The following is an 18,955-nucleotide window of genomic DNA, read 5'->3' on the forward strand; positions in this document are numbered from 1 at the left end:
CCTCAACTACCTAACCAGTGCCTAACCCTTATACACGACCAAGGGGTATATTGTCAATATATGTTTACATTCTCTCTAAGTGTAGCAAAGTCAAATTTTAGGGGAGATATCTAAAATTTATACTAACTATTAATTCAAGGGTGTAAGTATATCCACCCCGCTATTTTTATAAACCCAGTCCACCTATATAAAATAATTACAATAAGTTCATATTATTTTATAAAATTATAAATTAATAAAAAATTTAAATAATTAATTAATTAAATTAATTTTATAATATTTTTTCCGACTTAGTCTTTTAACAATCTTTAACTTTTGAAGCGCTTCAAGATAAATTTAATTTGATTATTTTTCCCTTGTAATATAAAATTACCAAATTACTCTAAGAAATATATATATATATATATATATATATTATTGTAACTAATTGCTTAGACATTTTTTTTATATTTTATAATCCAATATGTATTATATAAAATTTAATTATTTTCAATTCACCACATGTCCTAATTATATCTTGTTAGTTTAGTGGAGTAATAATAATTGTACTAACAATTACTAATACATCATTAAAATATAAAAAAATTGCATAAAAATTTATTAAAGTTAAAGTAAATTTTTAGATATTTTGGTACTTTTACCTTATGAGGGTAAAATAGTCATACTAATTTATGTTAAAGCAATCTTATTGATTAAATATAATAAAGAAACACAGTTTAAAAAAGAAATGAATATGAATTTATTGATCAATTTTTTAATTTCTTCTTAATTTAAATTTTTTAAAAATAATGTGAACTGATTATAATATTTTTTTTAAAAATGGGTGGGTTTATAAAATTCATGGGGTGGAAATATCATCACCGTTAATTTAAATGTTTGAAAATCTTATGGTTGCTGTTTTAATATATTTCACATTGCGAGCTAGGTTTGTTTATATATGTGGATAATCAATTAGAAGTTTTCTTAGGAATATACATTAATTAAAAGAAGAAAAAACACTTGGTATATCTGATATAAATGTAAATCAAACCTCACTCGAAACCTAATGTGATAGAAATACTTTAGCTGTGTGCTTTATTTGAGTGTTAAAAGTTTTCTTAGGAATATAACTTAAAACAGGGGTTAGTTGTTTGACTTTGCTTATTGAAAATTTTCCCGGTTTATTTTTCAAGTTTTTGGCAGCAAAGTGGCAGCAGATTAACAGACAACAACAATTCATGCACATGCACTTGCTTCAGGTAAAAGGACAACAACGTCTGTAGCTTATCCTCCTGAAGAAGTACTGAAAGAAAGATGTGCGTCGCATTATTTGTGAAGTATGGTCCAAAATCAGTGTGCAAATCTCTATACATTCCAATGCCACAATGAAAGAGGTGTCGTTTGAATTAAAAAAAAAAGAACAAAAATTAAAAAATTGAAAAATATAATGTCCTCCATCTAGATTACTTAATATATGGGGTTGTCAAATTGTGTGTTACCCACAGGCCACAGGCCACCTTACATTGTGGTGTAGGGTTAAGAATCACAATTCAACTTTGCTAGAATGACATGGAAAAGATTTAAGAATTTTCTTTTTTCTTTTAATATTTTCCTTATCTTTCAGATGGTGAAAGTGTTCAATACAAAGAAATTATCTCTACAATCACTGGAAAAGGTGTTGTGATGTGAAGCAAATCTGTTGTTGAAAACGTCAGCTGATGCTGCGTTTTGGAAAGTCAAACTCGTATCTCCTGGAACGACATGTATGAAGGTCGTTTTGGTTAAGTGATGCACGAGAGTTTCACGTGCACGGATAAGTTGCGTTCTTGGTTCGTTAGAATCAGTTAACTCACATGACTGTCACGTGGTTTTCTGGGTTGGTTGCTGATTCGTTAACGAGCTGTTATATACAGCTGATTCTGGCAACAGAGAGGGGTGATGAAAGAGCTATTGTGAGTTGAGAAGACTGGAAACCAAAGGCTTCTTGAGAGACTCTGTAACAAGCTTGATAAACTCTCTGTAACTTCTTTGAACAATCAATAGAATTGGGTTCTGTTTCTCCCGTGGATGTAAGCTAGACTGAAGCTAGCTGAACCACGTTAATTCTTGTTCTTTTCTTTATTTCTTTCAGTTCTAATAATCTGTGTGTATTCTGCTGGATTGATTCTTGGTGCATCTTGTTTGTTTGGTTGTGATCTTGGGAAGTGTTTTGAGTTGATTGGGATAGTTAGTCACTCTTAAACACTACAAAAGGTTTAAATAATAACATTCAAACATTTTCTCTTGCTTAATTTTTATCTCTATTCATTTTTGCAGCATCATCTATCTTATAATTCATTCATACTGGAAATGCTAAGTCACCTGATGCTGCAATCCTAAGAAGCTGTTAATTTTTTTTTTTTCTCTAGAAACAGAGTTTTATGAAATGTCATGCTCCATAGATCAGATTGGGGGACCTTCTTGGCCATCAATTGACATATGATCAGCTCATTTTCTCAAGCAATGATTATCTCTTTCAACTGGAAAATGTATATATCAGCTCATTGATTGACTCTGCTCACTCGCATACTGCTCTGTTATCTGCTAAAGATCTTCCCTTTGATAATCTTTTCCTTGCTTTACTTGCCTGCAACATGAGAAACCCCTTAGAAACACAGAACTTGTAACAATTAACAAACTAGAAAATGGTTATAATTCTTCCAAAAAAGCAAATTTTCAAATGAGTTTGCACGTCTGTTATTGAATATCATTTTCCCAATGAGCAAAACCATTTCTGCATAAGATGATAATACTAACCATTTCAGATCAAGCTGAATGATTTTAATCTTGAACTTTCAGTCAGAAGGTATCATATACTTGGTTGGGAAAAAAAATTGCTACATATTTACATATATAGTCCAATAAGCTTCTCTAATTTTTAAGGGATTAAATGTTGAGAAACAGACCTGTTTTTCCCAATCTGTAAATGTTGTTATGATGCCAAGCAGAAGTGTTTGTGTAAAAGCACCGGCTTGTATCCCGATCCATAGGCCCCTTCCTCTAGACTTTAACCAGAAACCCAAAATGGCAGCAGTTGGGACTGCACACAAATAATAAGCCCCAAGATTCACAAAAGCAGTTATATTCTGCCACCCACATCCTCTTGCAACACATTAAAAATAATAAAAAGAATTTAGAAACCTGAAAAAAATTATTTCTACTTAAAGAGAACTATTTAGCAATTGAGAGAGTTGAAGAAGTTAATTTAACCTGAAAAGACTCCTTGTAAGCTATCCATGATGACAGACAAACAAACCAGAGGAGCCATGGTTGTGACATAATCCACAACTTGTCCCTCATTGCTGAAAACATAACCAAAAACACGCCGGCTGGCAAAGAGAGATGCACTTACTATGATAGTCTCCATGACTGCCATAAAGACCACAGCATAGACAGCTACACGGGCTCTTTGCACATTCCCAGCTCCTAGTCCATTTGAAACTCTAGTACTATAGAAGGAAATAATGGTTAATCTGCTAATTAGTTGATATAAAACAATTATTATTTAAATGATTGTTATGAACAAACCTCACTGCACACCAAGTCCATAAGGGATTGCAGAGAGGGTTTGAATAGTACTGAGACTGCCCAAAGAAGTTGACAAATAATGAGCAGTCGGGAAAAAAAAGAAAAAAAGAAAAAAAATCTATTTCCTTTGGTAGGTGCTTCTCTGTATAGAACTTTCACATACAAAGTCTATGTCAACATACCATACAGATAGGACTGAAGTTTCAAGCTGTGGGTTAGGCAACAGCCCTGACATTAAAATGAGCAATTCAAATGACCACCATTCTAGGCTGCAAAATTATAAACAAAAGAAGATGCATGAAAATTTATGACGTGTCTACGATATCTATGAGAAGGGAAAATGAAACTCCAGAAGATAATTAACATACCAAACCATTACTGCAGAAGGGATAGCAAAGTGGAAGAACTCTCCAATTCCTCGGAACAACTCCATTGAAATTGGAGCCCTGGATTCTGCATAAGCAGTGGAGAACTTCATGTAAATTGCCAAGAAAGTTACATTCAACCAATACGATATACCAATTGCCAATGCTCCTCCAAGGTTTCCCAGTCCAGACTTGAATACCAAACCCCAACAGATGGGAATATGCAAACAAAGAGCGGCATAGGAGCTTAAGAACATGGGAATGATCAAACTTTGAGACTGAAAATATCGAATAAGCGCCTGCATTGCTGCATAAGCAAACAGAGCTGGAAGAAGCCAGATTATAAACTTGCCTACTTCGTGTGAAATCTGGGGGTCTTGGCCTACCAAAACTAGCAGCCTTCCCATGTAAATCCCTAGAAAGGAAAGCGGAAAACATACTAAGAATAAACAAAATATTGCAGTGTAAATTTGAGTTCCAATTCTTTGATATTGCTGAGCTCCATATGCTTGCCCACATAATGTTTCCAGAGCACTTGCCATTCCTAACTGTTTTATGATTAAATTTTTTTAAGACAATCTTTGTGATTAAAATTAAAAACATAAATAATTTAAAAAATGCTAGTCGGCAGACACCTACCAAATTTTTTCTCAATATTGAATCCATCCGTAACCTACAACGAACTTAAATTTAAAATACCAAACTTATCCGCAATCTACAAAATTATTCGCAGTGGACATATTTTTGTAAATGGGTTTAGACAAATTTACATATTTACGACTAATTTTTCCGTCCTAATAGCAGCGGTCGGCTATAGGATAGTGGTTTGCTATTGTTCTTTAGTTTTATACACAAGACATGTCAATGTATTTTTGAACAACTTGCTAGAGATAACTTCAAATTTATTTGCAATCATACTATCACATGATGTGAATTAAATTTTTTCAGTTGCGAAAGAGAAATTGGCCCAAAAAAAAAGGAGGATTAGTGAAGTAATTACTAACAATTTATCTTGACAATAAAAGTTTTTATTAACAAGTTGATGTGCAAAGAGAAATTATTATGGGTCGAAAAAAACCCAGCGTTAAATAAAAAGTGGATGATATATATGTGTGTTTTTGGGCACCAAACAGATAGTGCAAAGTGCTAGCAAATTTTATAGATCTACTCCTCCAGCCTTGCCGACTTTTACCGCCTAATATTATCAGAATTTATTGAAAGCTGTAAATTACAAAAATGAAACTCTAAGCTACCTCCGTCAATTCCACAAATTAAATAATAGGGGACCCATAAGATTTTTTTTGTAAAAAAAATCATGGGTCCTGTCCTGTTATAAGATTCACGAACTAAATAACAGGCCCTCTAGGATCAGATGTATTATTTTTAAAAAATATATTAAAAAATAATTTAGTCCAATTTTTTTATAACAAATTATATTTGCGTCCAATGTGGATACATGCACAAAAGGCAAATGTCTTGTTGACTAATTGATCCATGATCAATTGATCATCATGCATGACGCAAAGGTCTTAAATGTAAAACAAATGGCAAATTTTTTGTTAATTATTGTATGGTTATCTCTGACTGGTTGACCAAATTATTGATCTCATCGGTTAGCCTTTTAAATTAGGAATTGGGTCCATTTATTTGAGTGTTAAAAACTCTTTCTAACCTGTATGAACTTTTATTTATTTACGGTCAAAATTTATTTTTTATTTTATTTTATTTAATAATTACCAATCACATAATTATATTTTTTTATATAAAAATTTTGATGAGGAGAAAATAATATCCTTTAAATTAACCTCAAAATGCGGTTGCACACAACGTAAAAAATATTTAATTAAAGTCATCGCACTAGTTCTTTGAATTCATCATTAATCGTTTTATTAATGGAAAATTGAAGCTTTCTGCTCAAGAAAGTGCATACCATAAATCACTATAAATTCAGAAACATATGTAATGAGTTAACAGCCATACACAACATCGATCACAAAAACCGATAATTCAAATTCAATCTTAGAATTATCATGGCTGAAGTGAAGCTTCATGGGACCCTGCTGAGTCCATTTGTTTACAGGGTGATTTGGGCTCTGAAATTGAAAGGCGTGCCATATGAATTTGTTTCCGAAGATCTCTCAAACAAAAGTGCATTGCTTTTGAAGTATAATCCGGTTCACAAGAAGATCCCAGTGCTCGTCCATGGCGGAAAACCAGTTTGTGAGTCCATGGTTATTCTACAATACATTGAAGAGACGTGGCCACAGAATCCCTCCTTGATGCCAAATAATCCTTATGATAGAGCTCATGCTCGATTCTGGATCAAATTCGCTGAAGACAAGGTTCGCTCACAACTCTGGCAAACACGTTTATGATTAAGTTCATTCTTTTCAAATTTGTTTATTTATTGATTTATTTTAAGATCTAGATGAGGTGACGAGGATAAGAAAATCCACCCGCCAAACACTAACTCTTATTCTCTATATGTACTCGAACTCGGGTGATGGCGCAAAGTGAAAGTGAATTCATAGCCAGTCGAGCCCAGCCACCCAGGGGTCTTTTTCATATTTATTTGTAAAAAGTTCTCTAAACTGTTAATTTCTGGTGTCTTCAATGTTTTATCCTTAAATATGAAAAGATGTAATAAGTTAAAGTTAACACAACCGTTTTTAACTTCACGGGGAATTTTGATGACTTTTGAAGCATTGGGAAAAAGTGAATTTACTAGCTAATGACAGATTTTACAACTCAGTGGTTGAACTCTCTTAATTAACTTATTAAACCTCTAATTAAAGTTTATTGCGACACGTGTGCATATTGTCTAACGATATTTCGCTTTTATATACATATTATTATTAATTAACCATGTCGGTGATAAAATCAGATGTAAAATATTTGTGGCAGGGTGTTGCGGTTTGGAAAATGTTTCGTAGCACTGGACAAGAACTACAAAACACAATGAAGGAAGCCTTGGAAATGCTACAAACCGTTGAAGAGCATGGCTTGGGAGAGAAAAAATTTTTCAATGGAGACAATATTGGTTTAGTGGACCTAGCGTTTGGTTCAATTGTTTATTGGTTGCAAGTCATTGAAGATGCAGTGGGAGTTAAACTATTTGAATCACACAAATTCCCTCGCTTGCATGCCTGGCTTGAAAATTTCAAGCAAGTCCCCATAATTGAAGAAAACCTTCCCAATCAGGATGAAATGTTGGTTGTTTTCAAACGCCGTCGTGAACAGTTGGTGGCTTCTGCTTGAATGCAGTAGCATAACATTTGTTTGTATGTCTCGCTTTGTGCTTGTTTTGGTATCTAAAAACGTCCTTTTTTTTCTTTTTTTAAATTACTGTCTTATGCTAAGTTCGGGGGACCAGCATAATGGTTACTTTTATGGATATGAATAATAAAATAAGGGACTCGATTTGTCTATATATTAATTTCTATATTTCTCTTAACAATATTAAAAAAAATAAATACAAAATTATAAGAGTAAAACATTAAACATTTATATATCCAATTTGAGGGTGATAATATTTCCACCCTATTATTTTTTAGACACATCACACATCCAAGGGTTGTGTTTTTTGTTTTGTGTGAAAATAAACTTTTTTTTCTTTTAACATGTTATAATTGTATTGATATATTTATAATCATATTTCTATTGGGACTCATTTAAATCAATTTTATTAAATCAAAGTCCAAAATTTTACCCTCAATCCCTAATTAATGTTACAACTTCTAACTATTCAAATCGGGTCCAGCGTTGGTGCAGTGACGGCCTAGAGGGTGGTGGTTTGTTCTTCTTTAGTTGTTGACACATGATATTACATGGCTTGAGGTTTTCTCGTTGGCACGTTGCTACTCCAACAATTGGCTTTTGTTATATTTTTTTGGGAAATTATCAGTCATATACCCTTAAATGACACCAGTATCAAATGTGTTACAACACTTTTCAAGTGTATCACTCGTATACCCTAAGTTGACAAAACACTTCTGTCGTCCACCGATCCGTTAACTGCCGTTTACGAGCGCTGACATCACAAGGGTAATTTAGTCTTTTTCTTAAAAACGACATGTCATCCCATTTACCTAGTAAAAACGACATGTCATATGATATATTTTGATAAAAATGACATGTCATCCCATTTACCTCATTTTGAGTTTAAAGGGTAAAATAGTCATTTTGCTCAAATTCTGTTAAGTTCTTAACGGTAGTAAACGGAAAGGTGGACGCCAAAACTCTTTTGTCAACTTAGGGTATACGAGTGATATAAGTGAAAAGTGTTGTAGTATGTTTGATAACGGTGACATTTAAGGGTATACCGGTGATAATTTCCCTATTTTTTTTCTTTTGTAAATTGCTAAACGACGTAGGTTTAGGTTTAACTATTATAATTTATAATTTTAGTAACAGTGTTGTCTTTTAATAGATAGGAGCCAAATAATCTAGAAATTAAATTGTTGAGAGAGACAATGAGCCATAACATAGAATCAATGAACTTTAGGGTCTCCAAGTATCCTTTGTCTGAAATTATTAATTATTAATTTAAATGTTTGAAAATCTTAACACATTTCACATTTTGAGCAAGGTTTGTTCATAGAGGTGGCAAAAAAACCCGCCCGGTCCGGATCCGGACCGGACCCAGCTCATACGGTTTGGGTTTTACCCGGCCCGTATTAAAAAAGAATCCGGTTTCGGGTTTTGAAAATTAATACCCGGATAATTCCAGGCACGGATCTGGGCAGAACCCCAAAAACCTGGAACCCAGATCAGCACCCGGTTAAAATTTTTTAATTTTAAAAAATAAAATAAAAATATATATATCACATTACATTTACAAACCCTAAAGCTCTCATAAACTTACACTCCCAAAGCCACCGCTCCCTCCCCTTCAACACTCCAAGTCAACTCCCCCATCTTCAACTCTCCAAGCCAAGTAGCCAACGCCCAGCAGCAACACTCACCCCTCCTTTTCAAACGCACAAAGAAACCTTAAATCTCAATCCAAGAATAAATTAATAGAAATATTTTCTTATTCTTATTCTTCTTTCTTCTTTTTTCTCTCTCTCTTTTCCCACTTCTTAGATCTGGTTTGTGACCCACCGTGCACACCACCTCCACATCATAGCCATGTTTGTGCAGCAACCATCTTGTCAGTTTGTTCTTTGTTGTTTGATATTTTAAAATTTTCATATATTATATTGATAGTTGGTATTTTATTTGTCAATTGTAATTATTATGCTACTTAATTTAAGTTTTTGATGGAGAATGAAATGAATGAATTTAGGAAGAGATTGAATGAATTTTATTTACTTCAAATTTACAAAGTAGATTGAAATAATTAAGATGTTGTAATAATTTATTACAGGATTTCTTCCCTTTTAATTCAATTTATATGGGCAGAGGAAACCCGGATAAAAAAATCCGTGCTCGGATAGTGCCAGGCTTAGCCCGGCCCGCATATGACAAATCCAGGCACGGTCCGGGTCCGGATAGCTATGTGTATCATGCGGGTCGGTCCCGGGCAACCCCAAACCCGAACCCGACCAGGACTTTTGCCATCCCTATTTGTTCATACGTGGACAATCATATGTGATTCCTAACCTTTTAGATGATATTATTTATCAAGAAAGTCTTAAGTATTCTCAGGCACCTCATTATTATGCTAGCATGAACAATACTCCCCCCCCCCCCCAATCAAATTTTTGTGTTGTTTAGCATCTCTTTTTGCTTGTATTTCTATGTTGTCAAGCAACTTCATCAAATGTTTTGTTAAGCTTTTACGTTCATATGTTAAATTTACAACCTATTTGATGTTTCACCTTGATGACCTTGGTTTGATTCCTGATTTTTTTTTTAACCACCAAAAAAGTGGGGTTAGGTGGGACCCCTATCTGAATCTCACAAATTGTAATGGGAGTGAAACTATTTGAATCTCACAAATTCCCAAGCTTGCATGAGTGGTTTGAACATTTCAGGAAATTCCCTGTAATTGAAGAAAATCTTCCAAATCAGCATGAGGTGGTGATCGCTTTCAAACGCCGTCGGGAAACATTGGTGACATATGCGTGAATGTAATATCATAAAATAAGTTTGTGATTCTCACTTTGTGCTTGTTTTATTTTTGTACTGTTGCTAAAACAGATCCTTCTATTTGTTTAATTAATTTTACTATTGAGACAAACTCCATGTTGGGTACTATTTAATGGATATAAATAATTAATAAATGAAACTCCATTTTACATATTTCTATTCTCAGTTTCTCTTAACTTCATACAAAAAGTAATAAGCATGCATTTTAAGCATACATTTTTATAAGGCGCAACATTACAAAGTTATATATCCAATTGAAATATATATATATATATATATATATATATATATATATATATATATATATATATATATATATATATACATACAGGGAAATCAAAAACTAATTTTGAAAACTAGGGGATATATATAATTCTATGCTAAAATTCAAGGATGCCGCTGAACATTTTGCTAATTAATTTTGCACCCTCTAACAAGTAACAATTAAGACCGCCCGTGTCCTTGCATTATAGCAGCTGGGGATGGTAATGGGTATTGGCTGCTGCAGATTTGTTATTACTAAGTGTTTGTTTGATATGATTTATTTAATGGTTATAAGTGCTTATTTAATCTCATAAGCTCTTATCATAATTTTAAGTAAATTTTATACAACTCTTATCACCAATTAATTAGACAAAGAAAAATTTAACTTTAGCAAACAATCAATATGTTCAAGTCATTAAAGCAAAATATTTCAAAGTAATTAAATTAAAATAAAATATCACTCATATTAAGCTTGAAAAGTACAAAATTTTACTTATTAAAAAGTTAATGTATCCATCTTAAAATACATACGGATACTAGAAGGAGCAAGGTATGCATATACTAGGAGTAAGGCATGCAGCTGTAATGAGTTAGATTAGGTTTAAGAATTTTGAAGGCTAGAGTAATAACTTTAACTTATATACTTAAAGAAAATCTTCCAAATCAACGTGAACTAGTGATCTCTTTCGAACGTGGTCGGGAAACATTGGTGGTACTTGTGTGAATGTAATATCATAAAATAAGTTTGTGAGTCTTCTTTTACACTTGTTATGTTTTTGTACTGGTGTTAAAAATATTCTTTCTATTTTGTTTAATTAATTTTACTATTGAAGTGAGCTTCAAAGTGCTATTTAGTGGATATAAATAATTAATAAATGAGACTCCATTTGATATATTTCTATTCTCAACTTCTCTTAGCAGTACATAAAAAATAAGAAGCACGCATTTTAAGCATACATTTTACAAGGCGCAACATTACGAAGTTGTATATCCAATTGAAATGGAAAAAAAAAAAATTAAGTAAACAGCATGGGAATGAGAGACCAACTTTTTGAAAACAAGGGGATATATCTAATTCTATGCTATACTTCAGGGACGCCGCTGAAAATTTTGCTAATTAATGTTGCAACTTCTAACAATTCAAGACCGCCCCCGGCCCTCCGTAATAGAAGCTGCTGATGGTAATGAGTATCGCTTATTATGGGTTTGTCATTATTAAACTGGCCAGTAACCAGTTGCCTTGTTTTTTTTTTAAAGTTCGTTCGCTATAATTTTTATAATTAGTAAATCCATCCACAACACGCAGGCGGTTTTTTTTTTTTTTGTAGATATTTATATTTAAAATCACAAATATTAAAAAATTATATCTAATAATTTGAATTACATAATTCAAAATATAATTTTATAGTAACAGCCTAAAAAATCTACATAAATTACTCAATTTTAGATTTTATCAATGTAAAAGAGAAATTAAAGTTTTAATATTAAAACAAATACAAAAAATATATCATTCTAACACAAAATAATTTTGTTGTAGGCAAATAATCATTACTAAGATTAATGCCTTGCTCTATCTTTTAGTTAATATACAAGTATTGTTAACAATATTAACAAATATATTTTGGACAACTATTGACCATTAATTAGACAAATAAAAATTCAATCTTAGCCAGCAATCACTAAGTTCAAGTCATTAAAGCGAAACAAACAAAAGTAAATAAATTAAATTAAAATATCATTAATATTAAACTTGAAAAATACTAAATCTACTTATTAAAAGCTTATTTTTTGTGTGTGTGCGTGTGTATACAGCTATACATTTACATTCATACATACTTGAAGGAGTAGGGTGTGTAACTGTAATGAGTTAGGTTAGGTTTAGGAATTTGAAAGATTAGAGTAATAACTTTAACTATTATATTTTTATGATTAAATTTTTTTAAGACAATCTTTGTGATTAAAATTAAAAACACAAATAATTAAAAAAAATGTGGGTCGGCAAACACCCGCCAGATTTTTTTCTCAATACTGAATCCATTTGTAACCTGCAATGAACTTAAATTTAAAATACCAAATTTACCTACAATCTACAAAATTTACAGATTGACGGCAAATTTTGCCGTCCTAATAGCAGCGATCGCCTAGAGGATAGTGGGTTGCTATTGTTCTTTAGTTCTATACACATGATATGTCTATGTATTTTTGAACAACTTGCGAGAGATAACTTCAAATTTATTTACAATCATACTAGCACATGATGTGAATTAAATTTTGTCGGATACGAAAGAGAAATTGGCCAAAAAAAAAAGAAGGATTAGTGAAGTAATTAATAAAAATTTATCTTGACAATAAAAATTTTTATTAAAAAGTGGATGTACAAAGAGAAACTATTATGGGTAAAAAAAACCAGCGTTAAATAAAAAGTGGATGATATATATATGTGTGTTTATGGGCCCCAAGGCCCAAACAGATAGTGCACAATGCTAGGAAATTTTATAGATCTACTAGCCTGGCCGACTTTTACTGCCTAATATTATCTGAACTTATTGAAAGCTGTAAATTACAAAAATGAAACTACAAGTTACCTCCGTCAATTCCACAAATTAAATAATAGGGGACCCATAAGATTTTAAAAAAAAATAATCATAGGTCCTGTTATAAGATTCACGAACTAAATAACTCACGAACTAAATAACAGGTCCTCTATGATCAGTTGTATTATTTAAAAAAAATGTAATTTAGTCCAATTTTTTTATAACAAATTATATTTGCGTCCAATGTGAACACATTCACAAAAGGCAAATGTCTTGTTGACTAATTGATCCATGATCAATAGATCATCATGCATGACGCAAAGGTCTTAAATGTACAATAAATGGCAAAATTTTGACTAATTATTGAATGGTTGTCTCTGACTGGTTGACCAAATCAATGATCTCATTGGCTAGCCTTTAAAATTAGGATTTGGATCCATTTATTTGAGTTTTAAAAAATCTTTTTAACATGTATGAATTTTTATTTATATACAGTCAATATTTATTTTATATTTTATTTCTATTTAATAACTATATTTTTATATAAAAATTTAGATCAGAAGAAAATAATATCTTTTAAATTAACCTCGAAATGCGGACATAACTTGCACACAACGTAAAAAAATATTTAATTAAAGTCATCGTACTAGTTCTTTGAATTCATCATTAATTAATCGTTTTATTAATGCGAAATCGAAGCTTTCTGCTCAAGAAATCGAAGCTTTCTGCTCAAGAAAGCGCATTCCATAAATCACTATAAATTCAGAAACATGTGTAATGAGTTATCAGCTATACTCAAGATCGACCAAAAAACCTGATATTCAAATTCAACCTAAGAATTATCATGGCTGAAGTGAAGCTTCATGGGGCACTGCTGAGTCCATTTGTTTACAGGGTGATTTGGGCTCTGAAATTGAAAGGCGTGCCATATGAATTTGTTGCAGAAGATCTCTCAAACAAAAGTGCTTTGCTTTTGAAGCACAATCCGGTTCACAAGAAGATCCCAGTGCTTGTCCATGGCGGAAAACCAGTTTGTGAGTCCATGGTTATTCTCGAATACATCGAAGAGACGTGGCCACAGAATCCCTTGATGCCAAATAATCCTTATGATAGAGCTCTTGCTCGATTCTGGATTAAATTCGCCGAAGACAAGGTTCGCTCACAACTCTGGCAAACACGTTTATGATTAAATTCATTCTTTTCAAATGTGTTTATTTATTCATTTACTTTAAGATCTAGATGAGGTGACGAGGATAACGAAATCCACCCACCAAACACTAACTCTTACTCTTCATATATACTCGAACACGGGTGATGGCGGAAGTGAATTCATAGCCAGTCGAGCCCAGCCACCCAGGGGTCTCCTTCATATTTATTTGTAAAAAGTTCTCTAAACTTTCAATTTCTGGTGTCTTCACTGTTTTATCCTTAAATATGAAAAGATGTAATAAGTTAAAGTTAACACAACCGTTTTTAACTTCACGGGGAATTTTGATGACTTGAAAAGCATTGGGAGAAAGTGAATTTACTAGCTAATGACAGATTTTACAACTCAGTGGTTGAACTGTCTTAATTAACTTATTAAACCTCTAATTAAAGTATATTGCGACACGTGTGCATATTGTCTAACGATATTTCGCTTTTATATACATATTATTATTAATTAACCATGTCGGTGATAAAATCAGATGTAAAATATTTGTGGCAGGGTGTTGCTGTTTGGAAAATGTTTCGTAGCACTGGACAAGAACTACAAAACACAATGAAGGAAGCCTTGGAAATGCTACAAACCGTTGAAGAGCATGGCTTGGGAGAGAAAAAATTTTTCAATGGAGACAATATTGGCTTAGTGGACCTAGCGTTTGGTTCAATTGTTTATTGGTTGCAAGTCATTGAAGATGTAGCGGGAGTTAAAATATTTGAATCACACAAATTCCCTCACTTGCATGCCTGGATTGAAAATTTCAAGCAAGTCCCTGTGATTGAAGAAAAGCTTCCTAATCAGGATGAACTATTGGTTGCTCTCAAACTTCGTCGTGAACAGTTGATGGCTTCTGCTTGAATGCAGTAGCATAAAATTTGTTTGTATGTCTCGCTTTGTGTTTGTTTTGCTTTTGTTTTGGTGTCTAAAAACGTTCCTTTTTTTTTCTTTTTTTAAATCACCGTATTATGCTAAGTTCGGGGGACTAGCATGTGGTTACTTTTGATGGATATGAATAATAAAATAAGGGACTCGATTTGTCTATCTATTAATTTCTATCTTTCTATTACCAATATTCAAAAAAATAAATACAAAATTATAAGAGTAAACTATTAAACATTTATATATCTAATTTGAGGGTGATAATATTTCCGCCCTATTATTTTTTAGACACATCCCCATCCAAGGGTTGTGTTTTTTTATTTTGCGTGAAAATAAATTTTTTCTTTTAAACATGTTATAATTGTATTGATATATTTATAATCATATTTCTATTGGGACTCATTTAAATCAATTTTATTAAATCAAAGTCCAAAATTTTACCCTCAATCCCTAATTAATGTTACAACTTCGAACTATTCAAATCGGGCCCAGCGTTAGTGCAGCGACGGCCTAGAGGGTGGTGGTTTGTTTTTCTTTAGTTGTTGACACAACATATTACATGGCCTGAGGTTTTCTCGTTGGCACGTTGCTACTCCAATAATTGGCTTTTGTTATATTTTTTTTCTTTTGTAAATTGCTAAAAGACATAGGTTTAGGTCTAACTGTTATAATTTATAATTTTAGTAACGGTATTGTCTTTTAATAGATAGGAGCCAAATAATCTAGAAATTAAATTGTTGAGAGAGACAATGAGTCATAAGATAGAATCAGTGAACTTTAGGGTCTCCAAGAATCCTTTGTCTGAAATTATTAACTATTAATTTAAATGTTTGAAAATCTTAACACATTTCACATTTTGAGCTAGGTTTGTTCATACGTGGACAATTATCTGTGATTCCTAACCTTTTAGATGATATTATTTATCAAGAAAGTCTTAGGTATTCTCAGGCACCTCATTATTATGCTAGCATGAACAATACTCCCACCCAATCAAAATTTTGTGTTGTTTAGCATCTCTTTTTGCTTGTATTTCTATGCTGTCAAGCAACTTCAAATGTTTTGTTAAGATTTTACGTTCATATGTTAAATTTACAACCTGTTTGATGTTTCACCTTGATGATCTAGGTTGAATTTCTGATCTTTTTTTTAACCACAAAAAAGGTGGGGTTAGGTGGAACCCCTATCTTTCATATAAATCATAGAATGAATCAACTACATAAAGAGGTGAATATAAATCAAAATCGCAATTGCAAGGACATAAGAACGGAAAAGAGAAAAATACAAGATCAAAAATGGAACACAAAAATAAGCAATTCTATTGCCTGATATGAGAAATTACCCACATATCCAAAACGAAGATTATTAGATAAGCTAGCAGAGATATCCTGAGAACCCAAGAAACACCGATGACCTTGAAGAGTGCAGGCCAAAGAAATCAGCAGTAGAAGTAGCCTTCCGAAGCACATGACTAACCAGGAAGTAGAAGAAAATGTCAAACTACACACCCGACGCAAAGAAGAGGTATAGTCCGAATGAACAAGGCCTTAGAAAAAAAATCCAAGAAGCCGCCATGGCTGAGTCCGACTCTACCTCAAGCACAGAATAATGGAGCTGAGCAGCTAACTCTAACCCCTCAAAAACAACCATGAATTCTACATGAAGGATCAATTAGTGCCCAAGGAAGGAACCAAAAACATCCAAAGCCACATCCCGATGATCACGTAAAATACTCTCTAAAGCAGACATCCCAGGATTACTCCTAAAGCAACCATCGATAGTCAGCTTCACCGCCCCAGGTGGTGGCCACAACTAAGAAACTAAAAGAATCGGCCTGCTAGATGAAACAACAACTCTCAAGCACTCTGTAAATTGAGAACCTAAAACTCTTCACAATTGGAATGGTTTAAGACCAAAGGCAAAACCAGCAAGCCTAAGATCCAACATCGCCCCATAAATAATGGCATCAACAAAAAATGCGATTGAGTCAAACTTCAATGCATGACAAGCCTTCTAAAATTACCACAAAATGAAACAAGGAAAAGAACTCGAATATGGCTCCAAGAAAGGGCATATCACTACCAATTAAGAAATAAAGTACGGGGGAACAGAAAAGTAACATAGCGCAAACCAAGAGTACATAGAAAATGGACCCAAACCGGCCTAACTCGAGGGCAATCAAGAAATAAATGCCTAGAAGTCTCAGAAGCCCGACCACAAAGATACTAAGAAACTATGTAGAAATCCCCCGAACGCGAGGCATCATCTGCGGTCAAGAATTTGTGTCATAACCTCTAGAGAAAAAAGGATATCCACGAAGAGATATGTCGCTGCCAAATAACAAAAAAAGCCTCATCCCTCGGCCTTATCCAATGCACAATATTTGAAGCAGTCCTCAAGGAAAAACTACCATCAGGAGAAAGGTCCCACAAAATCACATCCAGTTCCCCACTAGAGATAGGAATCAAAAAAATATGCACAACAATTAAAAAAGGGCAGGACATCCTGAAGCTTACCCCTATCTCATATTGTATCTTGCTAATAAAAAGAAATTGGCACCAGAAAAGCCACCACATGATTATAAAAGGCCAAAGGACAGCTAACAATCATACCAAAAACAACCCTCGGCCAAACAACCAACACACATGAAGCTCAGCAACATATTGAATCAAGCATAGGTGCCTCCAAAGAGGTTAGGTAGGATATCAAAACAAAACCATACTCGGATGTGTAGCTGTACAATACTTAAAGTTCATAAAAGAAGCCCATAATGAAAGCTGCTCCTAAAAACACCACCAAAGCTTAAGCTCAAAACACTTAACCATATCATTAAAAGATTGGATACCCAGGCAGCCCTCATCAACTGGATAACAAACTGCCATCCATCCACAACAATTAATCTATTGCCTAGTCTCAGAGTCACCCTATAAGAACTGGGTGAAAAGTCTCTCTGAGTGCTGAACAACAGCTGTAGGTGGGCGGTCCTGACCTTCTACATGATAATATCGAGAAAGTCTTGGGTATTATCGGGCAACTCATCATTATGCTAGCATGATCAATAATCCCACCCAATGAAAAATTCGGGCTGTATTCTTTAGCATCTCTTTTTGCTTGTATTTCTATGTTATCAAGCAACTTCAAAATTTTTTTAAGCTTTTACGTTCATGTGTTAGATTTACAAGCTTTATGATGTTTCACCTTGATGAAGTAAAAATTGAACTTAATTTATATCGAAATTATCTAGAAGCTTCAATTTTTAAATAAATAAATATTACTTATTATGCATTGTAGATCAAAAAAAAAAAAAAAACCATTCACAATAAGTACATGATTGATGCGTTGATTTTAACCATGCTATCAAACAAAAATGAAAAGAAGTATTTGTGTTTCAAAGGTATAGTCAAAGACAGCAGCTCGGCAACCTAACACGCTGGGCACCCACCTGATTGATGCCTTGATTTTAACCTTGCTATCAAACAAGAATGAAAAGAAGTATTTGTGCTTCAAAGGTACAGTCAAAGACAGCAGCTTGCAACTTGACTTGCTGGGCACCTAAGCTCTCTAGTACAAGTGATCCATGATCGTCATGCATGACGCAAATATATTATTTTGGGAAAGAAATGCCTATTGTATAATTAATGCGCGGTTATCTGAGTAGTTGACCAAATTAATGATCTCATTAGCTGGCCTTTTTAATTAATCAAAACATAGATGTAATTTGAAAATGAATAAAAACATGACTCCTTTTTTAAATTAAAAATAGCATCACTTGTCAATTCAACATTGTTGAAGAGTATGAGAGGGGAAAAAGCAAAAGAAAAAGAAAGAATGAGAGGATATTATCCATATTATTTATATATATTGGGGCAGGGTGGAGCTGTTGGGAAAAATGTTTTTTTAGCACTGGACAAGAACAATATTGGCTTAGTGGACCTAGCATTTGGATGGGTTGCAAGTCCTTCAAAGGTATAGTGCTTGTTTAGTATTAGCTTATTTAATGGTCATATATATATTTATTTAATTTTAAAAAAATTTCAAAATTTGTGTTATTCTTTAGTTTTATTTTGAATTTA

General features: G+C 33.1%; 3 protein-coding genes across 3 annotated transcripts; 2 read left to right on the plus strand and 1 right to left on the minus strand.

Annotated features, from left to right (window-relative positions):
- Window positions 1–3,609: 3,609 nt before the first annotated feature.
- On the minus strand, window positions 3,610–4,453 carry LOC127899675 (protein DETOXIFICATION 14-like). Its single transcript, XM_052433212.1, has 2 exons — window positions 3,915–4,453; window positions 3,610–3,815 (listed from the first exon to the last, which is right to left on the minus strand). The coding sequence occupies exons 1-2, from the start codon at window positions 4,451–4,453 to the stop codon at window positions 3,665–3,667; spliced, it is 690 nt and encodes a 229-aa protein (XP_052289172.1). The 3' UTR covers window positions 3,610–3,664.
- Window positions 4,454–5,803: 1,350 nt separating this feature from the next.
- Window positions 5,804–7,341, plus strand: LOC102606849 (probable glutathione S-transferase). Its single transcript, XM_006494088.4, has 2 exons — window positions 5,804–6,253; window positions 6,816–7,341. The coding sequence occupies exons 1-2, from the start codon at window positions 5,942–5,944 to the stop codon at window positions 7,167–7,169; spliced, it is 666 nt and encodes a 221-aa protein (XP_006494151.2). The 5' UTR covers window positions 5,804–5,941; the 3' UTR covers window positions 7,170–7,341.
- A 6,231-nt stretch (window positions 7,342–13,572) lies between these two features.
- LOC127899679 (probable glutathione S-transferase) lies at window positions 13,573–15,047 on the plus strand. The gene is made up of 2 exons (XM_052433219.1): window positions 13,573–13,955; window positions 14,511–15,047. Exons 1-2 carry the CDS (start codon window positions 13,647–13,649, stop codon window positions 14,862–14,864), a joined length of 663 nt encoding a protein of 220 aa, XP_052289179.1. The 5' UTR covers window positions 13,573–13,646; the 3' UTR covers window positions 14,865–15,047.
- The last annotated feature ends 3,908 nt before the right edge of the window (window positions 15,048–18,955 follow it).

This window comes from Citrus sinensis, chromosome 9 (assembly GCF_022201045.2).
Source record: "Citrus sinensis cultivar Valencia sweet orange chromosome 9, DVS_A1.0, whole genome shotgun sequence".
Lineage (NCBI taxonomy): Eukaryota > Viridiplantae > Streptophyta > Magnoliopsida > Sapindales > Rutaceae > Citrus > Citrus sinensis.